Source organism: Cricetulus griseus, chromosome 2, assembly GCF_003668045.3.
Source record: "Cricetulus griseus strain 17A/GY chromosome 2, alternate assembly CriGri-PICRH-1.0, whole genome shotgun sequence".
In the NCBI taxonomy this organism is placed as follows: domain Eukaryota; kingdom Metazoa; phylum Chordata; class Mammalia; order Rodentia; family Cricetidae; genus Cricetulus; species Cricetulus griseus.
Window position 1 is genome coordinate 263,237,049 of NC_048595.1, and position 20,885 is coordinate 263,257,933.

Genomic DNA, 20,885 nt, shown 5'->3' on the forward strand with positions numbered 1-20,885 from the left:
TTGTTTGTGCTGCCATGCCAGGTGAGGCACATGCTTATGAATCCTATCACTTGGGAAGCTGAGGCAGGAGGATTTCAAGTTTGAGGTCCTTATGAGCTGATGAATTTAAGAGCAGCCTGGGCAACAGAGCGAAGCCACACCACAAAGCTCACAGTGCCCCCATATCTATCTCAAAGCTCCAAGGCTGCTGTTTTTAGTTTGGCAGTTTCCTCATGAGCTGCATGAGATCATTTATGAGGGCGAGGAAAGTACTTGTGAAGAAGAAAACTGTTATTCTAAATTTCCACACAAAGACAGCTTTTGCAAGGCAGCACTGATGGCTTTTTTCTAGGTCATGGGTGGGCCTGCTTTAAAAAAAAAATCTTTTCCTTTTTTGATTACCACCAGTTTAGCTGGAGGCTTTTGTCTTGAATTAATGAGTGCAGGCTGGCAGGCAGAGAAGAATTTTAAAAGATTTCTTTAAAATTTTTTTGTTGTCTTTTAGGAATGAAATTTTAGAATCCAGCTTCCTGGCTTTAAGAGATCCAGTTCATTCTTCTCTTTTAAAGAAACAAAATGTTGGGCTGGAGAGATGGCTCAGAGGTTAAGAGCACTGACTGTTCTTCCAGCGGTCCTGAGTTCAATTCCCAGCAACTGCATGGTGGCTCACAACCATCTATTATGAGATCTGGTACTCTCTTCTAGTGTGCAGATATACATGGAAGCAGAATGTTGTATACATAAATAAATAAAACATTAAAAAAACAAATTGTTTAAAAAAAAGAAAGAAAGAAACAAAATGTAATGCGGAGATAATAAATGATAAGAATATCCCCAAACCTCACGTCTGTGCTTAGGGCAGCCATGAGTCAGCCCCCTTGCATGGGATTGGCTTTTACCCTTTGGAAAGTAGAGCCTCAAATGTCCGCAAAGTAGCAGGAGGCTATGGGAGAGAGGAGCTTCTGCTGCCCTCACTCTTAATGTTTGGAATTCTATGTAAAAAAGCCTTCTGTCTTCTTTTCAAGATCCAGACCTCAAGTAAGGGCTGGGTAGGTCTCCTACAAGAGTAGGTCCTTTTCCTGAAGAGTCCAGGAGCTTTCCCTCCTGAGAAACTCTTGTCATAGGAGGAGGCACCCCCAGCACCACCCGGCCCCCCCCCCACTCCCACCTCAGCTTTGTGTGAATGCCTGGGATCTTACAAAGCAAGAGCATGGATTTCAAAGGCCTAGAGGGGTTTCCTTCCCTTGGTGGGGGGCGGGGTGGGCTCTCCTCTCTGTGACATCTCATTGTAATGCTGCGCTTGACATTTCCACACAGGCCTGTGGGGAACAAACAGATAAACCAACACAAAGTGATTTTCCTTGCAGCCACCTGCTGCTAAGTGACTGCTCTACCTGCCTCTACAGTCATCTGATGGACAGATGGGCCTGGGAGTGATGGAGATGGCATTGTTATGGTCACTTGATAGTTGAGGCACATGGATAACAGGCACACAGTGCACCCTGGCATTTAGGAAATTGTGTGGAGCAAAACCATCATCATCATATTTATTTTAAAGAAAATGATGGGTTTTGTTTTTTTCTGTTAAACTTGCTTGGATATTTGAAGGTGCTCATAGAATTCTGTTTGTGGGAATTTGGGAAAGACATTATATTGATGTGTGCAGTGGAGAATTAAGACAAATGATAATTGAAAGAGATGATAAAAGCGAGTGGTTTCTATGGGGAAATAATCACGACCTGCTGTCAGATTGATTCCAATAAGAGCACTGCTTTATGTGAGATGTTTTTTAAACAGCTAAACCAAAGCAGTAAGCCAGAGCACTATCACTGTCTGTGTGTTTCGATTAACCCTCTGTCTGAGATTCCCCGATTTAGGTTAGCCACTAGTGCAGCTGTGTTTAGCTTCTGTGTGGTCAACACTTAGCTGGAAATGATGAGTATCGGATTGCAGAAAGATAATCCTGTGTTTAACCTGAGGGATTCCCAATTACTGATTTGTGAAGTTGCTTCAGTGTGCTAGCCTGGATTCGCTACTGCATTTTTGTGCCCCTATTGTACACCATGGAGAATGCCATGGGAGACCCTAAAAGCATTCCTTGCATTTGTTGCTTGACCCAGATGTGCCCTGTATTAGGTGGACACCCAGAGCCTGGCATGAGGCACAAGTGCCCACAGGATGACTGAGTAAAGGAACGAAGGGCTCTTGGGTTAGATCTTGCGTCTATGTCACCTCCACTCCACTCCACCAGCTTGGACCCCCATGGGGGAAAGTGGGGCTCACTGCAAGGGCCAGGTTCAGTGTCCTTCTCTGTGGATTTGGCTAATAGGAGGCAGGAGATTGGTGAATGGGGCAGACAAGGTGGTATCTGTAATAGGATTGGCTATGTTCTTCTCTCAGAGACCCTCTCCATACCATTTTCCCAGGTGTCTCTGTTGCTCCCAAATAAGCATTAAGAGTTTATTTTTTCCATTTTTAATTTAATTTAATTTAATTTACAAACAAGATTGTTTTACATGTCAATCCCAGTTCCTTCTTCCTCCCCTCCTCCCTTGCCCCCCACTAACACAGTACCTATCCCATACCCTTTCTGCTCCCCAGGGAGGGTGAGGCCTTCCATGGGGGGGTTCTTTGGAGTCTGTCATATCCTTTGGGATAGGGCCTAGGCCCTCTCCCATGTGACTAAGCTGAGAGAGTATCCCTCAATGTTGAATGGGCTCCCAAAGTCCATTCCTATGCTAGGGATAAGTAGTGATACAAGAAGCCCCATAGATTTCTGAGGCCTCCTCACTGACACCCACATTCGTGATGCTTGGCAGATAGCTTAGGCTTGTCTCCAACCAGCTTCTTTTTAATTTTTTATATATTTGAATTACAAACAAGATTGAATTACATGACAATCCCGGTTCCCTTCTTCCTCCCTTCCTCCTCTACCACCCCCCCAACTAAAATCTTACCTGTCATATGTCCTTTCTTCTAATCTACACCTGACTCAGAATTTCTGCTTCCTCATGACCTCTGCATCCTTCCTTTTCTTCCCTTCTCACTCTCGTAGCTTCCTCCCCCCTCCTCCCATGCTCTCAATTTGCTCAGGGGATGGTGACCCTTTCCCCTTCTCCAGGGGACAAAGTTTGTCTCTTTTAGGGTCTTCCTTGTTTACTAGTATCTCTGGCGGTGTGGATTGTAGGCTGGTAATCCCTTACTCTATGTCTAAAATCCACATATGAGTGAGTACATTTCATGTTTGTCTTTTTGTGACTGGGTTACCTGGCTCAGAATGGTTTCTTTGAGTTCCATCCATTTTCCTGCAAATTTCAAGATTCCATTTTTTTTTCTGCTGAGTAGTTCTCCATTGTGTAAATGTACCACATTTTCTCTATCCATTCTTCGGTTGAGGGGCATCTAGGCTGCTTCCAGCCAGCCAGCCTTTTCAACTTAAATTAACACATTTCTATTAATCTATGTGATATCCCAAGACTCATTTCCCTCTTCTATGAACTTCCCATGTGGCTTCCTCTAAATCTGGCCTGAGACTCCTCAGACTCCACCCTTTTTCTTCCCAGCATTCTCTCTGCCCTGAAAATCCTGCCTAGCTATTGGCCAATCAGCTTCTTGTTAACAATGAGAGCAACACATATTTACAGTGGACAAAGGTTGTTCCACAGTACAGCAGTCATAGGTGCCACACTGTTCCTCCTGGCATCCTTAAGTCCTGCCCACACCTCTATAAACTAGTCTCCTGTGAAATTCTCTTCAGTCCATCAGTGTGAAGGTTTCCAGTGTCCTGCTGAGACCCTGTCTGATATTTGCCCAAGCCACCTAGTTGACAAAGTTGGTGAATGTTTGTCTTTCTTGCATTATTGCGAGCGAATGCTCTAGAAGAGACCCGTGAAAGTGCTCTGTCCCCTCCATTCAGTAAAGACTGTGACCAGGCAACATTTATGCTTTCCTGGTCCATGCTGGTTCTTGGTAAATATTGATTGGCTAACTGGTTATCAACATCTAATAAGAGAAGAAGAAAATCAATGAGGGGCAGAAGGTGGGTTAGCTAGTATTCCTTGATGCTCTCTGCTCCGCTTTCACAGGATAACAACAGCTATGAGACAGGGCTGTCCTCAGCAAAGGCACCTCGCAGAGCAGACTGGCTACATTTTCCCCCAAGACAGAGTTTTGCTCCAGAGCTGTCTTAGTTTCTTTCCTGTTGCTTTGATAAGATAGCCCACCAAAAGCAGTTTAAGGGTCTATTTTGACTCTCAGCTGGAGATTAGAGTCCATTATGGCAGGAAAGTCACAGCAGCAGGGGATGGAAGCAGCAGGTCACATGGTGTCCATAGTGAAGAAGCAGTGAGTGCTTGTGTTCAGTTCACTTTCTTCTTTTTATGCGCTCTGTGATCCCAGCCTTGGGAATAGTGTTACACAGTGAGCAGGCCCTCCCATCTCATTCAGTCTACTCAAGATAGCCACCCACAGGTACTCCCAGAAGCCCATCAGCTATATAGTTCTAGATCTCGGCCCACAGATATGCCCTGAAGTCCATCAACTGTAGTTCTAGATCTCATCAAGTTGACAATTGGAATTAACCATCATGGTAGTCTGGGATGGCTTTGAACTTGCTTTCCTCCTGCCTCAGCATGGGCCAGTATTGGGATTACAGATGTATGCTACCATGCCTTATTGACTGGATACATAATTTGTGAGGACTCATGTTCAAAAATCATGAAGAATTTCAGGACAAAGCCAACAGGGTGATAAGCTAAGCAAGACCCTACTAAGCCTTTGTAGGCTGAAGTCCCTTGAATGGATCCCTGAGCAAGAGGCAGCCAATAGGATTTCAGAGCAGCTAGTTCAGTCTTGAGCAACTTTATGATCTTCAGGATGTGATGGACTGTTGGGAGCTTCTGAGCCTGTGGGCTATGCAATGATAGGCATTTAATACTGCCCAACCCTGGTCAATATTTCATCAAAGTGTTTGCATGTACCTCAGATCCTTACTCAGAAGAATGCTCTTCTAAACCCAAGAAACCTGCTTCACACTGACTACCCCACTTGTCTTGCACCTCCCCGTTTTCAGTTTAATCTAGAGTCCCCTAAGCCCATCTAAGGGAAGACAATCGCATTGGTGTTCATGTGTCTTGTGACTGCTTCACTTGGTTGGGATGGTGGTAGTGATAGCTCTTGCCACAATCCACGCCTGGAGAATAATGTATGTACAAGATGGCTTCTTTTCTGGTCCCAGAGCCTTCCTGTGACCCCCTCCTCACCATACATTGAGCTTGGAGCCCACCTGATTACCTTGTAGGAGCTCCTATGCTATGACCCTTGGAGTCTCCTTGAAGCTAGTCATTCGTCATGCCAGCCCCTGGAGTGTCTCCTGCCCTCCATTGCTCTTTTGTCCTATAGGCTGGGTCCTTGTCTCCCTTTGGAATCACTGGATCTCTTGGAGGTCTCCAAATGTTGACACTCCAGGAGAGGAGCTATGAGTTCCAGCAAAGACTTCTGATGGGAACGTCCTTTGTCCCACAGTTATTCCCATTTGTGCTTCTCCCAGCCCATTGCTTTCTCCACTAGCCTTTCCGCTGCCCACCCTTGCTGTAAATGAGGCTCACTCAGGTTCACCACTAACCATCTAGTAGTGGAAGTACCCCAGGCTCTCTGCTGATAGGTGTAGACTGTCTGCCAGTACAGAAAGTCACTCCTCACAGCTCAGCATCCTTGACCCCATCCATGAGGTCGAGAGTAGATGTTATTGTCCATCTCTCCCCGCACTAAGGAAGATGACCAAGTGCCTGTGTGTTTCTTCTCCACAAAGTTAGCGCTTCAGCTTTCTGGTGCTGTGAACCCAAGAACTGCCCTTTAGGGAGCAGATTCTTAAAAGTTCTAACCTTAGAAAACAATAAGAGCTAAGGACCCTTCTCCTCTCAATGTCAAGAGATATCATGTGTATCCAGCTACAGTTAAGGCACTATTAAATGGAGTCAGGTGGAGTTTGTCTAGGACCAGACAGTCCCCAGGGGTCATTGTCACCAGCTTCTTAACTACAATGCTTAGGTGGCCTTAAATGACAGTAGCTCTGTGTACACATGCTAGTAGCTTTGGCCCAATCTGATATTCTTTCTTCCCTGCCCAGATGCTCAATCTTTGCACACTGACTGTGTTCTCTTTCCCTCACAGGGTCCCCGGTGGCATATAGAGCTCCAGCCTTGGGCAGGCCCTGCTCAGTCCCTGGATGAAGAGGCCTTAAGGTTCCTGAGCTACATTAGCACCACTCAGGTTGTGTTTCAAGCCGCAATGGGTTTGGGAATAGTGGCAAAGGTTCTGAAAAACCACTGTAAGCAGTTTGCCCTCTAGAGCGGGAGGTTGTGAAGATTCCCTGATAGGAACAGGGTAGGGACCCCGGTTCTGAAGTGCTACTATTTAATTTCCCGCACTCTGTGGAGGCAGAGAACATGGCTTCCGTTTGCTTGTCATCTTCCTTCCAGGACTCTCATTAACCTGGAATGTTCTAATGATTCATCCCCAAGTGTTTTAAAGAGTCACTTTAGAAAATTGCTTAGGAAAGCCATTTGAAGAGACAGATTTGTCCCTGTGAGTAGGCAGTCAAGTGTGTCACAAAACAGAGCCGTCATCTGGAGGTTCAGCTCCTTTCCTGTTTGGAAGCATTCGCCTGTGTGCTTCCCAGCCACGGGCACTTGGCAGCCAGGCCATGATGGGTGAGGAAGCCAGGGACTCTGAGGGGCACTTCGAGAAGCTAATGACACCAGTGCTCACCTCCCTCTCGTTGGAGTGCCCTAAGTCATTACTGAGCATGGCCTTTATTAGTGGCATAACACACAGTGGCAGCTTCTGGTTAGCTCCAGGGGTGAGGTGGAGTCAGGTTCTGAGAAGGCAAGAGAGCTTTCATTAAAGAGACCCCAAGGCTCTTGACTCATTAATCAGAAGGTTCATTCTCATGTTGTCTGATCCGAGGGAAAACACAGACCTAAGAGGAGATGGAAGCCTGAGGGATGCTAGCCCTGGACTGACAGGTGGCAAAAGGCAGGACTTTTTGAGCCTGGGAACTGAGCACAGATCACAATAGGACGCTCCCTGGGTGGGAGTGGCCTGGAGAGGGAGGTCTTGGATACTTATATCCTTAAGTCCACTGGCCCTTGGCAATGTACTGAGACTCTTTGGCAGCAAAGCCCATTACAAAGGATGGAAAAGAATATAGTCTAGTTTTCCCTCCCTTCCTTTGAGAGAGCCTCTTGCTATGAAGCCCAGGCTAGCCTCGAACTCCTCCTGAATGTTGAGATCACAGGTGTATGCCATTGTGCCTGGCTCATTTCCTGAGCTGTAGGGAGACTAGTTCAGGTTAAAAATCTTATTTCTGACATGATGCAGTCAGACAGTCATAGGAATTTTAGTACTTGCCATCCAAATATAGAAATAAAAGCCTGTAGAATTAATTGTAGTTGGAAGAATGATAAACCAGTCCCTGTGCTTCACAGAAATTTATTTTATTTGGTTGCTTCAAATTAATTGGGTGGACTTATCCAGGCTTAATTAAAATACTGGAATTTTAATTTTGCAATTTGGCTTTACATGAGGCATAGGAGACCAGATCTCTTAATTATAACTTAAAAATGCTCTTAATGGCCTGGAGAAAAATTAGAGGTATTTAATATATGAACAATTTGAAAATGATGAGCTCCATCCAACAAAATTAATTTGTTGACTGCAAGCCTCCAAATTCCATCTTACATGTATTTTTAAAAAGATTTTATTTATTTATTATGTATACAACATTCTGCTTCCATGTGTATCTGCACACCAGAAGAGGGCTCTAGATCTCATAATGGATGGAAGTGAGCCACCATGTGGTGCTGGGAATTGAACTCAGGACCTCTGGAAGAGCAGTGGCTGCTCTTAACCTCTGAGCCATCTCTCCAGCCCCATCTTACATGTATTTTAGGTTAGCGTTTTATAATGTATATAAAGGGGTCTTTACTTAAAAGAAGCATTGGGGCATTTAGTTGTCATTTCAGATGACTCTTGTGTTTTTCTCATGAACCGTGGTCTGAGAGGGAAAAAGTCTAGCGAAAGAAAAAGGAAGCATGTTCTGATGCCCTGTGGCTAACACTGGAACCTGGACAGTTGATTTTGCTTCTATGGTTGTTACCATTCTGATCCTGAAAGGCTTGAGGTTAGACCAAATGCCTCTAAGATCTCCCCTGTGGCTGAGCACTGTACAGAAAGTAGGTTAGGGCTGTTATTCGCCAGGTATTTCTGAGCACCAATATGGCCAGGGAATTTGGAAGGCATTGGGCTTAGTCTTGGCCTCAAGGAGCCCAGGAATGAGTGGCCATGTAATTATTGACAGAGTGAGAAGTGCCATAATGGAGACCTGGTGTTTGAAGCTGTAGGAGAAAGACTCTTTCCACCAGTGTGATGTGGACTCTGCATCTGGATCCAGGATCCTAACTAACACAAGAGTTAAGAGCAAGGCAGACAACATTTCTGCTAAACTTCCCAGGAGTCTTCATAAGACAGCGACATCCTAAGGAATGGCCACAGCATGATGCTGTTATACCTTTTAGATGAAGAAAAATGAACTTGTGAGGGAACGATAGGACAAATGGACCTCTAAACTCTGGCAGTAAATTCTAGGGTTGGTGCCAGGAGATCTGTGATGGGGACCCTGGCAGCAGGGACAGAGCAGCGTCCCACTAGTCTTACGAACTAGTGGATAATGAGGATGACTTTGAAGTCTGTTTATTCTGTCTTATTGCAATGGAATCAAGGCTATTTCGAAGCCTCAGTATGGAAAGGCCACCCCACCCAAAAGAATCTGTATAGCTTGTTACATATAGGAAAAGTCGGGCCAATGGCTGTCTCTGAAGCTACAGTCCCCAAGTGACAGTGGCTTGAAGTAATGATTGTACCAGTTTGGAATGTTTTGAAGTGATGTGTCCTGAGTTCCTTCCAGACTCAGTGGGAGGCTTTTTGTGCTCCAGAAAATGTGACAGATTGCAGACCTCACAATGGTTTTGTAATCAGGGGACATTTATCTGGTGAATCGCTGTGCTCTGATGGCTTCCAGGTGGGAGCCATCATGGATGACACCTACTCTTCATCAGACCCTTTCTCCAACCTTGGCTCCCATTCCTCTCTGTGCAACAAGGAGCTTTGGGGATGCTTTTGTGACTTATGCCTCATTTAGAAATCATCTAACAATGGAAGCCTGCAAAACTTGCAGAATATTAAAGTCACCGCTACCTAAAATTTTCAGTTAGCAGCAGTGAGTTGTTAAGTGAATTCCACCCCCATCCTCTTATGCTGCTTAAAAAAAAAAAAAAAAAAAAAAAAAAAAAAAAAAAAAAAACCTCAAATCTATGTTCAAACTCATACAGTAGGGCATAGCGTTTGATAAGCTCATGGCTGAGGTTCTCATGTATCATTACAAAGGCCTTTGTTGATCAAATGCTCAGGGGCTGGCAGGATTTGGCCTCTGGGATCTTAAGCCTTAAAAAAAGGCCTCTCTCTCATGGTAAGTAGGACATGAGAGGCATCTAACTGAGAGCAGGCATGTGGGTGGGATTACACAGCTATGGGTGTGGTACCCCCTGCTTAGTGATTAGGACCCTGAGTTTGTTTGTTTGTTTATTTATTTATTTATTTATTTATTTATTTATTTATTTTGTGAAACACCAGAGGATATGGTATTTGACCAGAGTATGCAGAGTCAGGTCCAGTTTAATTAGCAATATTGTTTGTCTTAATATGGGAGGCCCTAATGATACCACAGAGTTCTGAAGCCAGTGAGCTGCTAGAGTGAGCTGCTAACAGGAAATGGTTAACGCAGAAGTGCTTGCCTGTGCTGATGGAAGGCTTCAGAGCCAGCTCTTCATGGCGGCCCCCATACCATATGCTCCTAGAAGCAAAAGCCTCCCAGTAAGGAGTTCACGTTAGCAGCCATGGCTGTTCTAAATAAGAAAAAAATGTTTTGAATTCTATTTTTCTATTACTGCCCATCTACAATCTGTTATTTGTCAAATTATCTACACATCTACTTGTAAAATACCCAAGAAGTTAGGCCCTAGAGACCTGGAGACACAGATTAGAATTTTGCAACATTGTATCAATAGCATGTATTATATTTGTGTCTCTCTCTCTCTCTCTCTCTCTCTCTCTCTCTCACACACACACACACACACACACACACACACACACACACACACACACAGGCGCGGGAGAGAACAAAACATTCAGTCCTGCCTTTAAGCTTTTCAAAATAATGTAACCATATAAATATACATTTAAGTTTTAAGGGATTCTTGCCAAAACTCCCCAAAGTCTAAGGACTCCTGACGCATTCTACTCATGGGTTGGTAGAGCTGCTGTTTAAGCTTTTGGTATGCAAAGCAAAATGGAAATGAGTTAGATCCCTTTAAACTAACTAAATAAAAAAAATTCACAAAACATTTTTTTTTCCTGGAGTCTACTTGCCTTTGTCCAAACGTAATTTACTTTATATGGCTAAAATTACAAGGGGAATTAGGCAGACAGAGGGTATAATTACTTCAGCTGGAGCTTAGCTTGGAGTTGCTGTCCTTGCTTATTTTGCTTGTAAGAGAGTTTATTGAAACCTTGGCTATAAATCTTAACCAGAAAGTTTGAAAAAAATCAATATTTAATTAATTTTTAAGAGCAGAATTTTATGGACAACTTCTAGTTATGTTCCCCCCACCCCACCCCCCAAAGAAACCCCTGAATGTCTGTCAATCAGATGGTTAATAAATGGTTAAAATTGAATAATTCCTGGGCTGTATTTTTTAGCTAAGAGAGGAAGAAGAGTTTGAAAAATAGTGTCTCTCTGATAGGAGAATATCTGTGCAAGATGAAATCTCAGAATAAAAAAAATTGTAATTAGATAAAGTTCGATCATAATAGAGAAGACCCTAGACCATGGCTACGGCTCAGGACAGTAACCCTAGACAGTAATCCTGACTTGGGGCCTTCCTTTGTGAGGCCTCTGGTTAACTGTTCTTTGTGAGGGGTCTAAGTGGATGCTGTTTCCAGTTGAAAGCAATGGCCCTGGTCCAGTCACTTACTTTCCTTCACTTTCTAAGGTACAGGTAAGAAGTCAAGGTCAGGTCATTTTGGGGGGGAGTTTATAAAATGCCAAACTCTCCAATAAGCTAGAAGAACCACCTGCCTAAGGGCCCCTGCAGATCTTGTTAGACTACATCTTCCCTGGAATCATGACAACTGTGTATTTAGTGGAACCCAGAATCTGCCCCTCCTTTTTCTGGAATAGTTTCTCTTTTTATTTTATTTATTTTTTATCACTTTTTAAAATTTTAAAGCAATCTTTTCTTATTCCAGTTCCTACTCCCGCCCCTCCTCCTGCTGTCCCCGCCCTCCCCCCACCCCACCCCCATCTGCTCCTCAGAGCCGGGTAAGGGGAGTAAATGAAATCACCACATTAAGGCAGGGACAAGGCCCTCCCCTGTAACAATAAGCCTTTCCACCAAGCTGCCCACATCCTGCTGCCGCGTGGGCTCTTTCCAACAGACCGCCCAAGTTCCACCTGCGGTCATGTTAAGGTCCCAAGTAATACACAGAGACTTACATTAGGTACAAATGCTGCTTGGCCAATGACTAGGATTTCTCATCTGCTAGCTCAGTCTTAATTATCATAAATCTATATATTTTATAAGACTTATCTTATCGGATGCCAGCGGCAAGCGTCCTGTCTTCCCCGGGCTCACATGGTGACTCTGTGCTTTCTCCTACCTTTCCCAGAATCCCCCTTGTCTCCTAGTCCCTCCTATCTTGTTTTCCTATTGGCCAACAGTACTTTATCAACCAATAAGACAATCATAGACACAGAAGGACCGCCCCCATCACTCCCCTCTATATCTAGGCTGAACAAGGCATCTCTCCAAAGAGAATGGGCTCCAAAAAGCCAGTTCAAGTACTAGGGATAAATCCTGGTCCCACTGCCAGTGGCCCCAGAGACTGCTCAAGCCACACAACTGTCACCCACATTCAGAGAGCCTAGTTTGGTCCTATGTAGGTAGAACCTAACTTTTATAGCAAACCAGTCTCTAGGTGATTCTGAAGCAGGGGGATGACACCTTAAGCAACACCGTGGAAGAGGCCAGCGTGGAGTTTTGATGCCACTAGAAAAGCAATAGGAACATAGCCCGTGTGTCATCATGGAAGGTCTTAGGGAGAACTGTCTACAAGTGTCCAATCTTCAGAGCAGGGCACTGCCCTGGAGCAAAAGGCTCAGGCGTAGGCAGCCCAGGGCCCACAGAAGTGCCTCGGTCTCACCAGCCTCCAAGAGGAGGTACAGAGCAGAAGTGCTGAGCTCCCCAGGTTCAAGACACAGCAAGTTTCCCATTAGTAGATCAGCTCTGGCCAATTAGATTGGCATCGCCCTTGCCCTTGGGTGGGTGAGGAAGAGGAGATGGGCAGACAGGCAAAATTTCCATTTCTCTCTGGACAAACAGTAGAAGATGAGTTATACAAGCTAGCATGCTGATGCTAACACTTGGTTAATTCTTGTGTTCATAGTCGTTGCTTCAGGGAGGATCCAATTCCATTTCCAGTGACTAATTTCCCCTTTAGGCAATGGTTAGAGACAGACCCTGGGTGGAAAGGAAAGAAAAGTGAATGCTGTCTCGTGCTTTTCTTGTAGCTTTTTTGAGACTAGACGGTGTGCAAGCTGGCCTCAAATTCCTTATGTAGCTAAGGAAGCCTCGAACTCTTGATGTTCCTTTCGCCACCTCCTCAGGGCTGGAATTCCAAACAAGTACTACCCTGCCTGGCTGTTTTTACTTTAGTTCATTTATTGTGAGGCCTTGCTTTATCTTATGTGTTCAAGTGTTTGCCTGAATATATGTTTGTGTGCCATGTGCATGCAGTACCCTCAAAGATCAGAAGAGAATTCGGGGTCCTCTGGGACTGGAGTTACAGTTATGAACCATCATGTGGATGCTGGGAATTGAGCCCTGGTCCTCTGGAAGAGCAGCCACTGCTCTTAGACACCAAGCCATCACTCTAGCCCTGTTTTTAGTTTCTCTCTCTCTCTCTCTCTCTCTCTCTCTCTCTCTCTCTGTGTGTGTGTGTGTGTGTGTGTGTGTGTGTGTGTGTGTGTGTGCATAATTGCCTATATGTGTTCATGTGGCAGCCAGAGGTTGGCTTCAAATGCTTTCTTCCATTGCTTTCCTTCTTCTAATCTTTTTTAATTATTGAGACCGGGACTTTCATTGAACCTGGAGCTCACAATTCAGCTAGTCTGGCCATGGAGCTGGATCCACAGGATCATGAGTGCTTGAGTTACAGACAACATTGCAGTTACAAATGACCCAAGATGCTACTAAGGATTTTGCAGCAATTGCTTTACACACTGAGCCATCTTGCCAGCCCTAGAATATCTTCTTAAAAAAAAAAAATCACCTGTTGTTGTTTTCTGATGAAAAAGCATTGAACACCAGAGCTCCTTTGTATCTGCAGGAGTCTTTTGTCTCCCATGTGATGGCTTGGACAGTTTTGAGGGATGGGGAGAAGGGGGACTTTTGGTCACTCAGTAGGGCCAATGTCTGGGACTCAAACTGTTTTCTTCTATTCTATCAGCTTTGGCCGTATACAGTAGGAACCCCCAACTCAAGCCATCCTCCTTTAGGAAGTCTATTTGCTTACTGTGCGTTGGAATTAGTCTTCTTTCTGCTTAACCTCCATCTGCATTCCCTTTGGTTTTCTTATCTAATTTTGATGCATGAGTTATGAGAAGTGCTTGGGTTAGCTGGGCAGCACTTTGTGCTCCAGGGCTCTAGCCCTTCTCTCCCAGGAGGCAGCTCATTAGGAATTATCATTAGAATAATTAGCTCATTAGAGAATCTGGTCTTCTCAGCAGACACTTCACTTGTCCCAGGATCAGCTGGGACAGGATAGCACAGGTTACTTTTCTGGCCTCAGTGCCCTCCCTCCCCTTATCTGCCTGTAATAAGGTGCAGATAACCTTGTGATCGTCACACTTTTGCAGTTGCTGTAGCCACAATGCCCACATCTCAGTCAGGGCATCCTTCATAATCCCCTCCTCTGTCAACTTCCGTTCACTGCCGCCCCAACAGCCTCCCAAGTCCTCTTCCTTCCCATCCTGGTTCCCAATTTGCAATCCGGGCAGATGGCTACTGCAGCCCATTTCCTTTCAAATTCGCATTGTGTCTTCACGAGGTTACTTCTTATCCGACATGTAATTGAAATTCCTCTGAACATTTTGCAGCAGTCTTGTGGTTCCCTGGGGGAAGAGAGTAGTTAGCAGTGGAGGACATAACTCTCCCATCACTGTTTCCAGGAGCAGGGAAAGCAGTTAAGTCTCCACCTGCCATTCATCATCTAGCATTTTAAATTATTCATATTGATTTCCAATCCTTACAGATTGCATGCGATCACATGGGTACAGACAGCTTGGCTACTGACTCCAGCCCTGCAACGAAGCCTTGGCTGGTGTGTCTTGATGACAGGTTTGGCTTAGCTCATCAAATCCGCAGCAAGCAGTGCCGCCTCTACTCCTTAGGGTAAGATTTTTTTTTTTTTTTTTTTTTTTTTTTTTTTTTTTTTTTTTTTTTTTTTTTTTTTTTTTTTTATAGCAGAGGAGAACACAAACATTCCTGCAGGCAGCCAAGGCCTTTTCAGTGATGACAGGGGGTGGCGGGAGCAGTGTGTGCAGGCGATGTGATTTGTCTCTTGCCTCCACTTCAGGCTCACCTGCTGTGCAGGGCAGGTGCTGGCACATCTCTGACTGAGGTCATCTTGGCAGGAGCCACCTTTCCTTCCATTCTGCTGGTAATAAGGTAGCAGCTTCACTTTCAGCAAGAGGAGGGTCCCCTTGGAGAAACCAGAGGCTTCCAGCGTGAATTAGAGTACCCTTGTTAGAAACAGAAAAGTATCAGTGGCTGTATTGGAGGAAGAGTATGCCAGGAATACTACACTCTGATGAATGCTACTGTACAGTTATGAATGACCCAAGATAACAGCCAGTAGTGTGTGTGTGTGCGCGCGCGCGTGCGCGCGCGCGCGCGCGTGTGTGTGTGTGTGTGTGTGTGTGTGTGTGTGTGTGTGTGTGTGTATCTGTGATCAAGCTATGTGTAGCTTTGTATTTACGTAAAAAGAAAGTAAAGGAAATTCTTAGAAAAAGCATGCAATGTTTGCCAAAACACTGACTTGGTTTATACAGGTTGAAAATGACCTCGATGTACAAACAGATTTCCAGAGGGTCTATACAACGATAGACATAAAGTAACGAGACTATTTCACCAAGTGTATCAGCACTTTTGTAAACAGTCCTGAACTTACAGATGTGTCTCAGGTTTCTATCTATCACTGTGATGGAACACCATGACCAAAAGCAGCTTGGGGAGGAAAGGGCTTATTTAAACTTACAGTTCCATATCACAGTTCACCCAGAGAAGTCAGGGCAGGAGCTCAAGGCAGGAACGGAAGCAGAGGCCATGGAGGAGTGTGGCTTACAGTGCTGCCTTGGCTTGCCCAGTCTGTTTTCTTATAGAACCCAGACTACCAGGCTGGGGGTGGCCCCACCCACAATGGACGGGACCCTCCCACATCAATCACTAATTAAGAAAGTTCTCTGCAGGATTGCCTATAGCCAGCTCTTATGGAGGCATATTCTCAGTTGTAGTTCCTTCTCAGATGACTCTAGCTTGTTCCAAGTTGACACAAACAAAATACAGCTCACAAAAAAAACAGTAAAATAAAACAAGCAATAAGGACAAAATGATATATGTCTCAAAATGAAGAAGGAGAGAGTTGTTTCTGCTCAGTAGATGACAGAGTCCAAGTAGGTTCTCAGGTTAGATCACTGTAGTATTTTTTAAAGCAGTTAAGAAGACCCTGAGCAATGTCATAATGCCTGCTCCTCAACTATGGGTTTTACTTACTTCATTCCACTGTGTATATTTAGACATCTGCCAGACTCTGTGGTCATGGGTAGGGTAAGACACCTGGGTCTTGTGGAGATCTCCCCAAAGAAGCTGCTTAGGAGGGAACCACCATTGCTATCAAACAGTTACAAGTGGTTGTGGGCAGGGGTGTAACTAAGTTGGTAGAGTGTTTGCCTAGAATGCATGTGGTCCTGGCCTTGATTCTTAGAACTACAAAACCAAGGCTTTTGTACTTAGAATCCCACCACTCAGGAAGTAGAGATAGGAGAATCAGAAGTTCAAAGTCATCCTCCACTATATAATGAGGTCAAGGCCAACCTGGGATAATATGAGGTCCTGGGTCAAAAATAAAGGATTGTAAGTCATTGCAGATTTGTATAAAACAAAGAAAGAATTCAAATGGAAGTGTGAAGCTAATATATTCATAAATGGATCAAATGAGGATACACTGCAGATGTCTCCAGATGGGATTAGCATGATGGTATTAGCTATATCACAGGTTGCTTGAAAAGAGGACCCAGGTAGTGTGTTGAATGGCACTTAAGTCAGGCAGGAGCTGTGCAGCCCCCTGGTTAGAACCTAGATTTTCTAAGAAGCCCCCAGCTATGCTTTAAGACCATAGGAAGGAGGGAAGCGGCATTTATTTTATGTCACACTAAAAAGTTGTGAAAGTAGGTCAAAAAATGATTGCATAGTATAGCATGCAAATTGGCAACGTTGTCTTGATCCTATTTCCTGGTTCTACGCTTTACATTCTGCTTAACATTTTACATTCTACAATAAATTCATTTAAGAATATAACTGCATAAGATAAAACTTGGGAAGTTATTTAAAATATGTTTGGAAATTCTCCCCCTCCCCCTTATGCTTCCAAGCTGTTAGATAAGATGTTTCTGCAGCAAGATTTCAGATTATTACAGAGAAAAACATTATTTTCTTTCATTTACATTCAAAATCAGCTTTGCAAAAAGCAAATGAGAACTTCTGAATTACACTGGAAACAGAGATGAATAGATTATAAGGGTCAATATTTGATGAAGACGTGAAAGCTTTTATTACAAACTGCAATCTAACTGAGCATGGTGGAGCATACCTTTAATCCAAGCTCTCAGGGGGCAGAGGCAGGTGGATCTTTGTGAACTCAAGGTCAGCCGGTCCTGTCCCCAGATGAGATCCTGTCCCCTAAAACAAAACAAAATAAAGCAATTAAACAACTCCCAAACCCTGAACCAAACCAAACCAAAACTCCACAAAGAAACAAGGAAAAAGAAAAGAAAGATAGAAAATTTAACTCTAAAGAAAGCATTTGTGATAGAAAGAAGTAACACTTGATTGTGGATAGTTGGTAAGAATGGTGACTGTGCTGTGACCTAGATGCCCCTCCTGTGTTGATGAACTACTTGTTGGGGATGAGTAGACTGCTGTTTGCCATCTCAAGCAATGCTGAAGGGAGATACACAGGCAGTGGCTCAGAAACAAGGGACCTCTGCTGGGAAGGTTGGCCCGGTATTACCAGTGTCTGGGAGCCTTGGGACAGTTGTGATAGTAGGAGGATGGTTGGGGAATCTGTGGCCTCTACCTACGAGTGTATGTGCGAGCTCCTGAGAAGGGCAATAACAAAACTATGTCTCTGCTGGGCCCAGCGATTCCCAGGCAAACCAAAGATATAGATACAACTTGGGGCAGGGTGTAGGGGTGGGAGTGGGGGTGGGGGATGGGAGAGGACCCTGGCAAGAGAATTCAAGAGTCGGAAGACAAAGGCTATGTCTGATCTGCCTCATCCTTTCTCCTCTACCTTCATAACTGAAGCCTTGACTGTCTCCCCCAGGGTTAACATTTCTCTGCTGGGAGTCAAAATTTCATAGTCCACAGTGGATGTCAAAAGACAACTGACTGTTACAATGTGTTCTATCAAAACTTAAACTCAGTTTTTCACTTTTCAAATGGTGTAGAGTAGGCCAGTGAACATACTGTAAGGGAACAAGAAAGGAAGGTAAATGTTGAAGGAAAGAGTAAGAAGAGAAATTGAAAACCAACAAAAGGCTGTGGGTTCGGAGGAGAGTGTACACCTTACACTTTCAGATGGGCTCTTCCCAGTAGGTCTTTCAGCATAGACAGTGGTGAGGGGATTGTCCAGGTGTGGTGGGAGATGAGTGGAGCCGAGGAAGAAGTCGCCTAGTTTACTCTCATGGCAGCGATTGTGTTTTAGGGGTAGAGCTCAGTGGTAGGAAGATGAAAGGAACGAGGCACAGGCCGCTGTCTTCATCTTCACCTCTTCCCGGTCTGTGTTAAATTACACTATATGGTTTCAAGACATGATTTCTTGGTATAAGACAGAAGATTTCCTAAGTCACACATGGTGAGGCAACTCGAGCCAGTGTTTTAGACGGAAGACCCGCAATGTGGCTGGGAGCATTTCAAGAAGAATGAATGAGTCTCATAGCCAAATACATTTGTTTCCCAGAGCTTGAATGGAGCCAGCAGGAGCAGCGTTAGCACAGGACACATGAATGGGGAAGGAGAAGATTGTGGGCCTCAGTGTTTCCACACACTTTCTCCCTAGTCAGCAGCTGTGGTCTGGTAACACCACAGACATACTGTGTAGTAGTTTGTGCCATGGATAATATCTATGCTTTATTCATAAAAAGAGGAAGCATGCGTGTATATTCCTTAAAACCCACTTCATTCCTTTGGGAATGATAGTGTCCTTTTGTTTGTTTGTTTGGTGTTTGGTTTTTCGAGACAGGGTTTCTTTGTGTAGCTTTTGGAGCCTAACCTGGCACTCGTTCTGGAGACCAGGCTGGCCTTGAACTCACAGAGATCCGCCTGTCTCTTCCTCCCGAGTGCTGGGATTAAAGGCATGAGCCACCAAAGCCCTGCCTTTTGTTTGTTTTTAAGATAGGATTTCACTGTGTAGCCCTGCCTGTTCTGGAATGCTCTATGCAGACCAAGCCATCTTCAAACTCAATGAGATCCTCCTGCCTCTGTCTCTTGAGTACTGAGATTAAAGGCATATACTACCATGCCTGATTTCATGTTTTAATGACACTTTGGAACTTCATGCGGTGTTACTAACACAGAAATCAATAATTATAAAATATTTTATTGTCTGTCCTCTTTGTGCTTTGAGAACCGCCCCCCCTGCCCCCCTCATATTTGGCAATTTACAGATCTAGCCTGCCACCTGGCCAGAGTGTCTCCCTCACTGCTGGTACGTTCACACTCCAGAAGAAAGCTCTTCTCACCACTTCCAGACTTCTTCTCTCATCGATGAAGGCTAAAAACCACTGATCTGTACTCTGGATTTATTTTTATTGTTTTTAGCCTCTTAACAATTTTATTTGCATATTAATATACTTATATATTATGTATAAATATACTTACATCTTTAAACACACAAAACAGAGGTTTCTTTCGGTCACTACTCTTAAATTTAAAATATTTTCAGCACTCACTCCTTCCCCAAATCCCTGGACCCAATATATATTACTCCCAATTTCCCTCTAATTTTAGCTCCCTAACTGTTCAGCCCCTCCCTGCCTACTACCCCCTGGCCTTAGGGAAACATTATCTGGACTTTCTGTCTACAGAGCCACCTATTTGAACATTTAATGTAGATGGAATCATATGACACATAACGTTTTGTGACCGTTGGCACATGCTTGCATAGTTCATCTGTAGTGTAGCATGCATGCCCAGCACTCATTGCTCTTTACATCTGCGTCCCATCCCATTGCGTGGTAACACCATTCTGCTTCTTCACTCACCAGCTGATGATGGACAGTGCATTGTTTCCCCTTTTCGGTTATTATCAATGTTGGGATGAGCATTGATGTATAAATTTTGAGCCCATGTCTTTTCACTTATCTTGAATATATACCATTTTACATCCCCACTAGTAAATCTATGATTGTTCTAATTTCTCCATATCCTGTCAACACCATATTGGCCTTTTCCATTATGCACCTTCTGGTAATTGGGATGGGCTATCTCATTGTGGCTTCAAATTGTTTTTCCCTACTGAGTAATGGATCTTTTTGTATTCTTATGCTCTAAGCTTTTGATTTCCAGGGGACATAAAACCCACTTACCGTGAGACACTCAAGCCTGCTTAAAAACAGGCTAACAAAGGCCTGCCACAATCCACTCCTTTTCCCTTTCAGTGGTATACAAGAGCACATGGATGCTGATATATATGTGGTTCACATGTTTAAAGGGCACCCGTAGCCAGTCCAAAGAACACTCGAGAACAACTTGGAAGAAAAGTCCTCCTCTCTCGAGAACTCTCTGTGCTATCTACTGGGAAATCATCTTGATGGCCATTCTGCAGGAACAGCACATCCGAGGCTTGTTTAGTGACATCCCACACAGCTACATGTAGGCAACCTGGTTGCTTTGCTCTGAGACATCGGAGAAGGCCCAACACAATCGTCCTGATATTCTAGTCTAGCCTATTTTTGGAAATTTAGTCCTAATAAGTCCTTCCCTTCTTAATTCTTTGAAACTTTTTAGATTGATAGTCTTGCTATGATGAAAAATTTGTTGGGACCTAAAACCCCAGCACTGCTTCAATGTTTATTAATGAATCTTCTAACTTCCCCTTCCTCTTACAGAGGGAGGGTGGCAGGCTTCACTAGAAGCCTTGAAAGTGGATCCTAACTGCTGGGGTATTTCCAAAGGGAACCGTAGAAGCTGCTAATTGTCCCCTACTGTCCATTCTCTTCTTTTGGTGACATAATTCCTAAAGTTAGCAAGACACATGGTCACTAAGGATGTCTGTATTCCCCGACTTTCCCTGGAGCTTCAATGACCATGTGACTAGCTGTGAGCAATGACTATGAGTGGAGAAGTGTGTAGCTTTCAGGGTGTGGCCTCACAAGAATGTGGTCACCACTTCCCTTCCTACATTCCTGGGTGACTGCAACACAGACAGGAGATGGGGGAAATGGACCAGTC

At 44.3% G+C, this 20,885-nt stretch overlaps 1 protein-coding gene across 1 annotated transcript in view; it reads left to right on the forward strand.

The window, feature by feature from the left end:
- Positions 1-20,885, forward strand: part of Mettl24 (methyltransferase like 24) — a 126,159-nt gene that overhangs the window by 28,275 nt on the left and 76,999 nt on the right. Inside the window, exons 2-3 of the mRNA XM_027402190.2 lie at positions 6,151-6,249; positions 14,407-14,546. Coding sequence (XP_027257991.1) covers positions 6,151-6,249; positions 14,407-14,546 — 239 coding nt within the window. The remainder of the gene's footprint in view (positions 1-6,150; positions 6,250-14,406; positions 14,547-20,885) is intronic.